Raw genomic sequence first — 13,448 nt, 5'->3', positions numbered from 1 at the left:
GGGTTAAAATCGGGTAAAAAATATCGATCAAAAGAATATGCAGAATTTGTCGCAACGGTTTTCTCAAGAATCGTACCTTGTACCGCGGTAGACGCACGCGGCATTTTTCCACCGCACCAAATTTTACTCAATATAATACGATAAGAAAAATGGCTGACACGCGGCCAAACCGACCGTGGCGGGAATACACATTTATCACAGACAAGCTATGCCGCTGGGTTGCCAGCGATTTGAAAGACGCCTACTTGGAATTCGGGGAAAAATACCATTCTATTTTATTTTAAAATTTGTTTTTTTTTTTGTAAAATGTTTGTCTTTTATTATTCAAAGGTAAATTTTGGTTTTAAAAATCGTGATATCTTTTTGCCCAGCCTAGGATTGCGTTCTACAAAATTGGTCAATAGTTCACAGTTTTCGTTTTGAATTAGGATGGATCGAATTCGGCTTATACAATCTTAGAATCGAATTTTAAAGAGGTCCGTAAACATATTGTTTCGGTTTTAGTTTTAATTCAAAATATAGTTATTGCTGCTTTAAAAGTAATTTATTATAGTGATGACAAAGTTTAAAATTTATTTTTAAATGATTCTAAGTGCAGCTAGCGCGCATAAAAATGCCTCATGATTCAATTTATTGATTGTGCATGCACGTTTATTTTATTTTAAACGATAAAAATATCAACAATAACTATAGTTCAAAATGTTTAAAGTTGAAATAAATTGGATTTAACAAACAACTAGCCACGGTAATATCACAGTTCCATAGTGCAAGCAAGTCACAAAGGAGATTGTTACAGACAACTTTACAAACTCTTGAAAAGATGTCGACTCCTTTGTAGCAAGCCTGACTAACCCCGAGTTTAATATGTATTTGCACCGAGTATAATACAACATTATTATCCTTTATACTTGTATTTTATAAATAAAGTATAAAAAAAGAAATTATGCAGATGACGTGAAACGGTACATTATTACAAATAAATTACCCTATCAGTTCCAATAGGCTCGATTTGATTACGAATTTTATTGAGTATAACTTTTGCATTAAATTTATACAAAGAACAAACTTAATACGCATTTGTGAAAATAAAAAAGGAATTGTTCCATTAAATTTTATTTCGAAAAAAATGGGTAGAATTTAAAATTGGAATAATAATAAGATTCTAAATAAATGTCTTTTTATTTTTCAGAGACTTGTGAATAAAATTTATGTATAAAATTTAATCATTTGTGAATTAGTGTATGAACGAATCCACGAACAAATCCGCTTGAATGTCGGTTATAGCTGCAACAACATTACCAGCACTCAAAGCATTGGATTAAAGTACCATATGTGTTAATCCAAAGGATTAGTTCTCACATTCACGTAGAAACATCACATACTTTCGTATTTATAACATAAGCGTGATTAAGATAAAAAATAGTAAATTTTAAACATTAAATATCTTTTAAAAATCGAGATTAAATTAGAGAAAAACAATTTTCTTTGTGGTCCTCGTGCACCAAATCCTGTCTAAGAGTAAATTCAATTTGAAGGAGTGCGCGAGACTTGGCGAGCTTTAAGAACAACCGCAAACCGTAACTAGTTTACGAGCGGATTAAAGAATTTGTTTAAAACCTCGTTAACATTGTCTCTACTTAAAAAAGGTGAAAGTTTTAAAAAGTATTACCACCGTAGTATCTTTGATAACCTTTGTTTCGTATCTTATCGTGTTAAGTATTAGTGTAGTATATCTTTACGGGATCGGAGCAGGAGAGCTGAAGATCGATCTGAGCAGCATGCAATAGGAGAGGCCTATGAACAGCAATGGACTGTGATGATGATTATGGTAGGTTGTCGTACCACACAATTTTTATTCATAAGTTATGATCACAACCACCTTGTTTAAGTGTATTAGTTTTTTATTATCTTTTGATTGTCATTTTGCAATAAGTTATTGATTTAGACCCTTGTTTAGTCCTAGATACCGCATTAGGTTAAGTTACCTGTAATGGTAGATTAGTATGATAATTAAATAACCCTTTACAAGAGATTCTAATTCTTCTGTTCGATTTATTTTTCTTAACTTCTAAAGTTTTTGGTGAGTTAAATATGTTAAAGTGTATTTAAACTCAATAATACTTAATTTGATTGTACAGTTTTGAATGTAGATACAATTCAGTGAAGTAGACTTAAACTTATCAAAATAATCATCAAAATAAACGAAACCAATATAATTCACTCGTAATTCAATTTCCAACAAACAGCCAGTAACACTCAATAAATTTGACTCTACATAGATGCTAATCTCTTTGGCTCCAACCTCAAGCATTCTCTGCTTATAATATCTATTAACAGTGTAATATTAACACAGTATTATGGAACTAATAACTCTGATCTGTGCTAATCTGTTTAATTAAAATATTATTCAGATAGCACGTGTTCTAATTTTCAGTTTAAAGGAACCGAGTCAGGTTTAATGTCCATTAAGGCGCCCCTGCAGTTGTAAGTGGCAGGGTCTTATCTTTATTAAGGCCAAGACGCTTAACGGCCTTGTACACACTTATTTACTTACTGGATATTTTTATTGAGAGCTGGTTACCTTTTTTACTCAAATAAGTGGAAGTACTGTTCTTTGAAACGTTGTCGACAAAAAAGGCCACGGTGTAGACGTACTTTTTTGGTAGTTCGCGTGACTAATATAATATAATTCAATACAAAAAGTTTTATCAAGTATCTAAACTCCTTTTGTACTAATATCAACTCACGATATTTCTTCCAAAGAGAACTGTGTTCCACATTTTCCGTTTGAATTATACCTGTCGGTAGCAAAAAAAAAATTATGAAAAGTATTTAGCGCAGGCCTATGAAAAGGAAACTAAAACTTTTCTTCAAGGTCGTGACTTGTGACTTTAACAGTTTAATGTCAGTTAGAAAGTTAGGGCTTACTTAAAATTCAGGTCACATAGGAACGCCGAATAGAATTTTCAAAGAAATCGCTGTCAAGTCCTACGTGTCTAGAATTCTTTGGCTGAGTTTAGGACAACTTATTTTGTACCTATTGGCTTTTGATGTCTTTCTCTACCTGGTATAAAGATCAATAAGCGGACAATATATTGTACGAAACCAAAAGCGTCAATATTACTTTCTGTAACATTTTTCTGTATTTTCTGCCTTGTATAACCGAGTACTTTCATAAGAAGTGTTAAATTTAAGTAGAATAGTAAAATAGTTATAGTATATCATTCAAAATAAATAACAAAAATTGTATATAAAACTTAATTTTTGCAAAAAAACTTTGCCACAATATGTAAACTTATAGTGCATACTTATATACTATGCTCTAAATTTTGTTTTATTGAACTATAATCCAAGATAAACTATATCATAAGTTCTCGGGTCAGCTCCTTGAGATCTTTTATTCCTTTTCAGTTACGGTATTTTAATATAACGATCTGATGCTAGCAACGTCTGCAGGCATCTTTAATGGACGGCGCCCGGATGCGGGGAATTGTTTTAGCGGAGCAGTTTAACAGGCAAGATGCCTTGACTATTAGGTTAGAGTTAATGAATTGAGGCTATATCAGCGGATAAATTTGAGGTATAGCCTGAAAAGTATAATGGTATTTACCTACTATTCAATAAAAACTAAGGTACATTGACATTCCTATAAGTGCAAATGTGATAAACCTTACACATTATCCTTTAACAACAGCCAGTTTGTTCAGTCTATAATACCTGGACAACAAAAGAAAAAGATTTACTAAGTATGATATTAAATACAGATGTGTATATGAGGAAGCCACTGGAAAATATCTGGTCCAGAAGTACGTCATGCGCTGCATAAGAACCGAGTATAAGTCGAACAGTACATACCTACAGAGCTCTTCAATGGCAAGATGCCAGCTCACACTTGTAAAAGAGTAACTCGTTTTAAAGGCTGCAGGTCGAATCTATAAGAATAATCTTATTTATCTCACGGTTGGAACAATATGGTGCAGACATTAAAGTTATTTATTAGTTTTTACAAAGTATTCCTTTTGTTCTTTGCTTTTAAGCTTTAGAGAAGTATGTAGGATTGAGTTGGTCATGTCGTTCAAATGCAGCGTCGCCTTCGGATGAAAATGATCAATCATAAGGTAAGGTATGGCTGCGAAAACGGTGGTGTGATTATATGTAAAAGAAGAGGGCGTATGTGGCCATACAAGATGTTTGATAGGTGAAAAATAAGGTTGTTTCTCAGTAATGGAAACTTGAAAACACAAAAAAAATAGCAGACAAAATCATTTGCAAATAAATTTCGTAAAGCTTACACAAAATGCCAAATACTTGATATTTCAAACCGCAGAACAGACTTATATCCCGCAATTTTTCGTTTCACACCGACTTGTGGTCTCCAGAGTATTAAACTGAATTCACATGCCGACACGTTTTGTACGAGTTACAGAGGGAGGGTCCGGACGACGTGCGGTTGATTGCTGGAAGATAACGTGCTGTTATTGTTTTACCTGACTTAAGAAAATAAAACATTTGCTGGATGTGGATAAAGGTAATTTCATCTTTATTCCAAATGAAGGAATTTATGTAATGAAATACGAATATAACACCAGTAAGCTTTTAAGAAGTATTAGCTAAGTGTAGGGTCTTCGGAATGCCAAGTCAAAGATCGTGGATTCGTATCCCGGAAATGACCAATATACTTCTTGATTTCATGAATTATCATCTGCTGAAAATGAAAAAACGCCAGTGTGTTTAAGAGGTTTTAAGGGTATGTTAAGCTACCTCAGAGGCTTATCGGCATTACTATTAACTAAACAGAACAAAAATAAACCTCAAATAGCATTTAAAAAAACTGCCTTGCACCAAGAACCATAAGTTTCAGATCCTGTCTTAGGTTAATAAATTGCTCGAGTAGATATACCTTATAACAAATCTAACCTATCTACCTACTAACTCTGAAAGTTATCGAAAGATATTTAATTCTAATAAAAGAACAAAGCAAAATTTACATTGGAATTCGAAACAGACAAAGCTATCGAAACTTTACGAACGTATTGTTTCTTGCGCTGACCGAGTTTAAGTGGACATTGTATGGCGCCCTGAATAATGTAAAAGGAATGACCTGCAGTCAGCCGGCTAAACCAGAAAAATGGAAATTGTAACACGGTTGCATACGGCGACAGTTTTTGTCTAGAGGATTCAGTTGGCAATACACAGAGGCTTTACGTTCTAAACTGGATTTTTGGATAGTCTATATTCATGCTTTATGATTTTTAGGTTCCACTTTACTGATGCGCGTTTATGTTGTATTTAATAAAAGTAGAGCGAATTTGACGCTTGAGTCATTATGCGTTAAACGCCGTTTGCAAGCAATGATGCTACAATATTTTATTCATAAATTTAATGAATAAGCAATAGAAGCTTACGATCGTGAAAAAAATGTGAATCACGTGGTTTATACTGTTCATTTTGACTGTACTAAATAATAAATGCGTGGCTAACAAAAGCTTGCGTTGCTACGCCGTAGGCGCTTAGGCTCGTAGTACGTATTTTGTTATTTCACAGCGTATATGCAAACTTTGCTCATATTGAAGAGATACGCATATGATGCATAGTATGTAATACCTTGGATGGTAAGTACTTGGTGTTTTCATTCATAACTGATGTTTGTATTATGCCAAATTATAATAAATTGTAATAATCACGATCAACGTTGTTTATGTCCGATACACCATATTTTCGGGTCAATTAAGGCTCTAATTTTATTAACTTTTACTCTCATTATTAACTGGAGGCTCTGTTTATGATTTCCTAATATCAAAATTCAATGAACAATTCATTGAATTTTGATAGATTAAATGTTTCCAAATTATATGTTTTCACAATATCAATTTACGAGTGCTAAAATGAAACTAAATTGTTAATTTAATATAATCCAATATTATTTGAAGAGCTTTATGTTTAAATTAATTCCGGGAATTACGGTCACGAATTTGATTGCCGATCTAATAAATTTGTGTAGATGCGTTTTTTTAATATATGAATGATGTAGAAAGAACTCTTTGGGTTGACACCTCCGTGTAAAGTCCGATTCACAGCTGACAGGTTTTATTCAAGTGCTGATGACTCATCATGCCTCAACAGTAAGGAAATCATAAACAGAGCCTCCAGTTAATAAAGCGAGTGAAAGTTAATAAAATTAGAGCCTTAATTGACCCGAAAATATGGTGTATCGGACATAAACAACGTTGATCGTGATTATTAAGCGGGTAGTGACACAGCGGAGGCTATTAAAATATGCCGTCAGTTACACCAGAATTCGAGGAAAAACCCGACAAGTGTCATTTGAAGTGTACTTAATCATTTTAAACATATTACATTCCCAAACACCTGCCACTATGTTTTGTTTTTTATGCATACTGTGTGTAAATCCATAGCAGTTTTGCGGACTTCAAACAATAAAACTGTAACAATGAATTTAATAATGACTAAAGGGCTTTTAGATTTATTTCCACGCAATTTATTTTACCTTATAATTGATTCAACAAAAAAATACCTATACCTAGGCACCTAACTGGGTTTCGTTATGCCTAAGAGAATAGGAATTTAATCCAATTGCCATTCATTCATCGGTTATTGTAAATATCAGAATGGTTTGTTTTCTGGTCAACACAATAATAACCAGTTTATGCCGGCGAATGTTATAACTCATTTCACTGGTTGCATTAACACACTACGGTGTAATAGGCATCCATTAAGGGTAAACAAGTTATTAAATAGGACGCTCCGGGGCGTGGCGCCTCCGTCATTATGAGATGTCGGCGCCGAAGCGGCGGTCGTCGAGTGCAACCACTGTTGACTCATCACATGCCTAAATAGGATGAGTTCGATTTGAATAAATGAAGTAGATCTCTAATAAAGATTCGCCATATCTTTTTGATTTTTTCGAATTCGTTTCTTTTAGTGATATAAAAATAAAAAGGCTTAATTTAGAAAGGAGATTGGCTACCGTTTAAAAAGAAGTTTAGAACTAAAATGAGTTTTAGAATTTATTGTTATCTCAAGCTTAACTCCAGTTTTTGCAGAGTTTTATACAATAAATAAACAAAAAAAGAGATCATATACCGTTCTGTTTAGCAGCGTGGCAATATAGCAAAAATAATAAAGAGAAAATCTAAATACGTTTTATGAATATCGGGATAGCGTTTTTTTCTGATAGCGTTCGCGAATAGTTTTGTACGTGCTGTTTCACGATATTGTTAACTGAACTGTAATATGAGATCACTTTTATTTACTCACTACAAAGTGCCGCATATGTAAATTACTGACCTTATTTTCACGATAACGTTGAGGTGATCGGACGTGTTTTGTCATGTAGCTTCATTGCCTGAATTTAATTGACACTGTCACGTCCAAATACCCTTTATTTGGTGCAGCTTTTATCCTTTTTATATGAGACGATACTTTTGCTCATGAATGGGTAAGGTTGTGGAAGAGTGGAAAAGAAAGGGAAGCCTGTTATTTTTAGATTTAATATCAGAATTAACAACAGTTGACAAATAATGCCTTAAAATAACCTTCCATCCTGTTGGCAATATTGCTAGTAGGTATAATAATCACAATTTCACTCAAATTAGTGACATTAAAGAGACAATGTTCGGAATTTCCAATTTATTGAAAAATAATATCGAGGAAGAGGAAAATCATTTCCTGGCTGTAGGTAAAATTTTATGTATTTTTTTCAATCCTTTTGATTTCGTTGCCAAGCAAAATGCGTAGAGGATTATTTTTAATATTTTGGCGGAAGGCACGTTTTGTCAATAAGGGACACTCCACCCATCCCGATTACTTTGTGTCAATAGCCTGGGTAAATAGGGGAAGTATGTCATTCTTTAGAGGGTTTTTGTAAATTCTTGCATATTCCTTCGCTCTGTATTTGCTTTTCCATTACGCTTTGTGATGTTGTTGGTATTAGATATAGAATATTGAAAAACGTTAGAGTTTAGATTGTACATCTTAACATTTTAGATTGCTGTTACAGTTTGGTTAAACTTTAATACATATTGTTTTTAAAACAAAAGGAAGAATCTTAGGGGTATATATATATACATATATACTGTGTAATTAATAAAATCGGCCGAAATCGGTCATATATTCTTATTCTTACATATTATAAAACAAAGTCCCCCGCCGCGTCTGTCTGTCTGTCTGTCTGTCTGTCTGTTCGCGATAAACTAGAAAAGTACTGAACGGATTTTTATGCGGTTTTAAACAATAGATAGAGCAATTCTTGAGGAAGGTTTTAGTGTATAATAAGTTTAGGTTTTGTGTAAACTGACGATATTACGACGATATTAGTTAAACATGTCGGAAAAAATTAAGCCATTCGAGAGCTTTCCTCGAGAACGCTGCCAAAACATTTCAAAACAATGTATGGCGGGTTTGTACCTCTTTAATAGATCTACAAAAAAGTCCGCGGTGGTATATGTCTATCTTCCAAGGATAACCCACAATAACCATTTTCATGTGTTTTCTTAATACAGTAAAATTATGGGTTATTTACGAACCTATTTTTAACAATACACTATTAATCCTTATCCAAATAAATAAGTTAGATATATTATGCATGTAATATAGAACAAAATTGCCTTTTACACTACACCAAAAAAGTTAATAGGTAATGAGTTATCGTAATATTAAAATCTCCGCGCCAGAAATTAAAAATCGATGAAACGTAGCGAAGATATCGTTGGCATCTATATACTAATATATAAAGCTGAAGAGTTTGTTTGTTTGTTTGAACGCGCTAATCTCAGGAACTACTGGTTCAAATTGAAAAAATATTTTTGTGTTGAATAGACCATTCATCGAGGAAGGTTTTAGGCTATATTTCATCACGCTGCGACCAATAGGAGCGAAGAAAAAGTCATAACTTATATCTTCTAACCACGCAGACGAAGTCGCGGGCAACAGCTTACATAATATACATATATATCCTGACCGATTTCGGCCACAGCGACTTGGATCAGCGCCTAATTTTGAGAGCTTTGCTTCAATTACACAGTACCCATACCATAATACAGATGCAAAAAGTAGGAGCTTTGATTTTGTGGCTAAATTTCGTTCATGAAATGTTAGTTGCATAATATTTTTTTAAAGCTCTTGGATGTAAACAAACGAACGACTCCGTCTGACAAAAAATAAGGTATTCCACTCTAAATCAACACAAATGTAGCCACTCTCGTATGAAAATGTAGGGAAAGTTTACACGTCATAATAAAAAGCATGCGTACGTTAGGGACGCACTGAAATTAAAGTTCACTCTTCTGTAGCAATAAATAATGTTAGGACCGCAAGCTGACATCGCCGATAAAGGGGCCAAAGTGAAATTGCCACCAGTTTACCTGGCTGGAACCCACCTGCCGGGCGACGGGCTTAGCAAGACAACCTAATGTATGGACCCATTTGTTATAATTTGAGACTTACTCCACAGAGCAGTGTTTGGCAGTAGATCAAGTCGGCTTTGCTTTTGACCCACCGTTGTTTATCAACATGTTACAATGAAGTTTACATAGCCTGTGGAAGTTAAGGATTTATTTACGGTTAGCAGAATTCGTTTGCCTGGTCAGTCTGTTGATATTTAACAACTTTGAAATATTTTGGGGAAACAGTGCTTGTGTTCGTATTTACGGTTCGTCCACTTCTAGGAGTCCCATGTTCTCTGGAAAATAAACCTTTGTAAACATTTTACGTTTGCATCATACATGAAATAGAATGGTTAAATTGAAAAACGAAGTCCTGCTTTTGACCGGAGATGTTTGTAGAGTAAAGGAGCCGTCTTTGTAAATTATAATTTGTTAGAAGTTTTATTAATAAAAACGCTTTAAGTTTACAGTGTATGATTTCTTAAAATAAATAGACTGGTATTTCTGTATCGCGTTATAATTCTGTTCTCGACTGTCACGACCAACGGATGTCTGATTTCAACCGTTTGGTGTGCGATATGAAAGCAATCGACGAATCAAAATACTTTTACTAATTGTTGATTGTATGGTTTACATACCTACATTACAAATCACTTTGACTACGAATGTTTCACGATTTCTTTTGTTAGCAAACGAGTTACGCCATTGATTTTAACACAGGCCCGAACAAAGGTCCGTTGTATGAACGAATGAATAAATGAATTACCGAGCTGTGTTAATGAACGACTGATGCGGATTAAGTCGCTTTTTGGAACAAAATGTCGGATAAAAGAATTTAGTACAAGAGTGTGTTATCATATATTTTCATTTGAGAGTTTTATGGTTGTTTGAGCGTAATTTTTTATGAGGATTTGCGGAATTTAGCGTATTATTTAAAAGGTAAAAAAAAGAACACGCGCTTGTTTAAGCCAAAGCTCGTTGAATGCTTTACTAACGTGTTTTATAATTCAACTAGAGCAAGCCGTCCTGTCTTCATTTTTCTTTATTATTTATTTCGCAAATAAGTTTTGTTTTACTACTAAATTTAAAATCAAAATAAATATGGTTATATTAAGTCAACTATAAAAGTTAGACATATGTTGTCGCGAAACATTTTATGTATAAAAAAAAACCGCTTCAGAAACTATACTATTGCGTAGTTTTTAAGATTTAAGCATACATAGCGACTGACAGCGAAGGTGACTTCGTTTAATTAATTTTATTGATGATGTAGTTATATAATACCACAGTCTACTTACGCGTATTTGTCGGGATTTCTCGACTAGTTTCGTTCCAGAGTTCTTAATCATCGCAAGATCGCAAGTCGAACCGGCGATCCCGCCGCCGGCCGTTGTAAAGCGTTGCATCATAAAATAATGAATCGTCCTCATGAAAGTTACTGTAAACATTATACGTAGTTAGGTAACATTTTTATTTTAAAAAGTGTACATACTTATGTGTATACATACAGCATGCTCCATTGTGAACCTTTTAAGGTAGGGGAGCGAGGGGCTTGTCCTCTACCAACTCAAGTAAAATTAATACCATAACTATTGGTTATTATTTTACAATCAATTATTTTCTAGAAGAAGTGCGGTGTTGCAACTTATCTCGTGCTTGGGGCATGTTGTAACGACTACCGGGGCAAGCAGTAACGACAATAATACCTCTAATCATTTATTCTATGATTTTTTTTTAACAAAATTGACATCTTTCAATATCAGAATTATGTAATTCTTATAAAAAATCAACTCAAATACACTTTCTTTAGTAATTAACACTTAAAAATTAAGTAATACAAATAAAAGATTATTATAATGTCTCCTGTCACACATCCTACATGTGCCCACATCATACAAATGATATACTCTATCCATCTTCTTTATTGGTCTCCGTGTAAGCTTCACCACGTATCAGACTTCTGCTTCAGATTCTGAATCTGAACATAAAATCGTTGTTTTAGCTCTGCACACTCCGATTTTATTATTTGTTAATATACATTTGGCTTTTCCTTCCCCTTTCCCTTGATTTTGACTTTTTTCTGTTTTTTCTCATCTTTCCGTCATAGACATTTGAATGGAAATGATATATAGAAAATTTGAAATTAGTCGATATTGAATACGCAAACCGAAATTTTAAGGCAGTACAATTTTATATTACCTGGCAGAAATGAAGCACGTGAAAACTTCCGCTGACTGCGCCGACCGGTGGGACACGGGCTATGGCATATGATGGGGCGCAGGTTATAGGTTAAATCAAGTCAAAGAAATACGTTAATAGCCTTTAAGATCTTAATGAAAAGGGCCAGTTACAACAAGCTCCTCACTCCCCTACACGATAACTAAGTAAACTACTACCTGATAAGTAGGTCATGTTTGAAGGAAGGTAAATAATTAAATACAAATAAATCCTTCAACGAAAGGTTGCTTGTCACTCTAACAAAACCTTTCCTGGGATTAGTTCGAAAACTAAGTAAATTTTAATCCTCTGTAAATTAATTTACCTACATGTGTCACCAGTTCATCTCGAATCACAAAAAATAAATTAATTTAAAAAAATAGCAGATTAAAATATTATAAATAAAAAATCCCGATCATACACTTAGTTAAAAATTTGACGTAATTCATTTTATTGTATATTATATCATACCCGGGACACTTCGCGCATAGATGGTTTTTCGTGGTGACTTCAACCACTCGGATATCAATCAAATAATTATACCAAATCGGTTCAGCTGCTTAAGGCCCACGATGGCGCGGACATATACATTTCATAGACACTACAAACTTGTAAAACATCGGTTTTACATCGGAGGTAAAAAATGATTTATTTAATGAAAACAAACCTGGTTACATAAAACAACATATGCACAACAGCCTAAATTTAGAGTTATCAATTACTTACATTTCTAAAGCAGGAAGATAGACAGAGATTGACATTGTATATGATAATCGTATTTTTTTTCTATGTCAAAAATCTACTGCTTTCAAGTAAAATCTGTATGCCGGAACTAACAATACGCAGCAGTAGACAATAAATACACAAACTAACGCGGTGTAAACTTTGAAACTGGGACTATCGTACATTTTGAACGATATCGAACCGAATACACGAGATCTGAACCTTTAATAACATGGAGTAAAAAATAAACGAAATGGTACCTCGTAAACTTGACTATGATAGTAGGTAAAATAATCACTTGTGGAAATATGGCGCCTAGAAAAAAAATATACCTCGTGAAAAATAATGATGAATCAAGTCTAACAAGAGGATAAAAAACATGTACAAAAGCTGTATTTTTCGTAGATAAGTCAAAATATTCGTGGAAATAAAAACAAGCTATCATCCGAAACGCTGCTCGTTCAAGCTTTTTCTATATTATTATTATTGTATTAAAAACGTTCATAAGAGTGCTTGAAGCACGATGAAACATAAATCCTTTAAATAGTCCTTATTTTACAAACTGCACATCGCATAATATTTCCTTAAAACTGTAGTACAGAAATTGATTAAATATCTTAGCGATACATTACCACATCCTAATTTTCATAGTCTGTGTTACCTATGGATAGAAATCACATTTGAGTAATCCGGGCCTCCATCAATTGTTTATGACGTACCCTCGCCGTAACATTTACATCGTACCTGATAGATTTCATTAAACCTTTTCAAACCGCACATTGTTTTTCCCAGGGCAAAGTATTTCAATTGGTTTGTTTGAGGTAAGGATCAGTTAAACCCTCCAAGGTATTTTATTGCGTAAGGTATGTAAGTACTTTTGTGGAATTTCATTGGTTCTATGAGATTAGAAAAACGACGAGCGGTATAAATAAGACTTTAATTTGGTTTTAGGTCTAACAAAAATGAGACTGAATATTACCAGCACGTTTATTCGAGTGTTAGTTAAAAAATGCAGAATGTCATGCCTTATTTGCATATTAAAAAGAACAACTCCCGCACTAAGGAATTTAATCCTTGTATATCGGGAAGTTTCATAAACATTTA

General features: G+C 33.7%; 1 protein-coding gene across 1 annotated transcript in view; it reads right to left on the bottom strand.

The window, feature by feature from the left end:
* The window catches only part of LOC113495635 (G-protein coupled receptor moody-like), a 49,960-nt gene extending 45,204 nt beyond the window's left edge, over positions 1-4,756 (bottom strand). Inside the window, exon 1 of the mRNA XM_026874464.1 lies at positions 3,670-4,756. Coding sequence (XP_026730265.1) covers positions 3,670-3,678 — 9 coding nt within the window. The 5' untranslated portion in view covers positions 3,679-4,756. The remainder of the gene's footprint in view (positions 1-3,669) is intronic.
* Between the last annotated feature and the right edge of the window lie 8,692 nt (positions 4,757-13,448).

This window comes from Trichoplusia ni, chromosome 7, assembly GCF_003590095.1.
Source record: "Trichoplusia ni isolate ovarian cell line Hi5 chromosome 7, tn1, whole genome shotgun sequence".
Lineage (NCBI taxonomy): Eukaryota > Metazoa > Arthropoda > Insecta > Lepidoptera > Noctuidae > Trichoplusia > Trichoplusia ni.
Note: the sequence above shows the minus strand (reverse complement) of the source record. Positions and strands in the feature narration are given on the sequence as shown.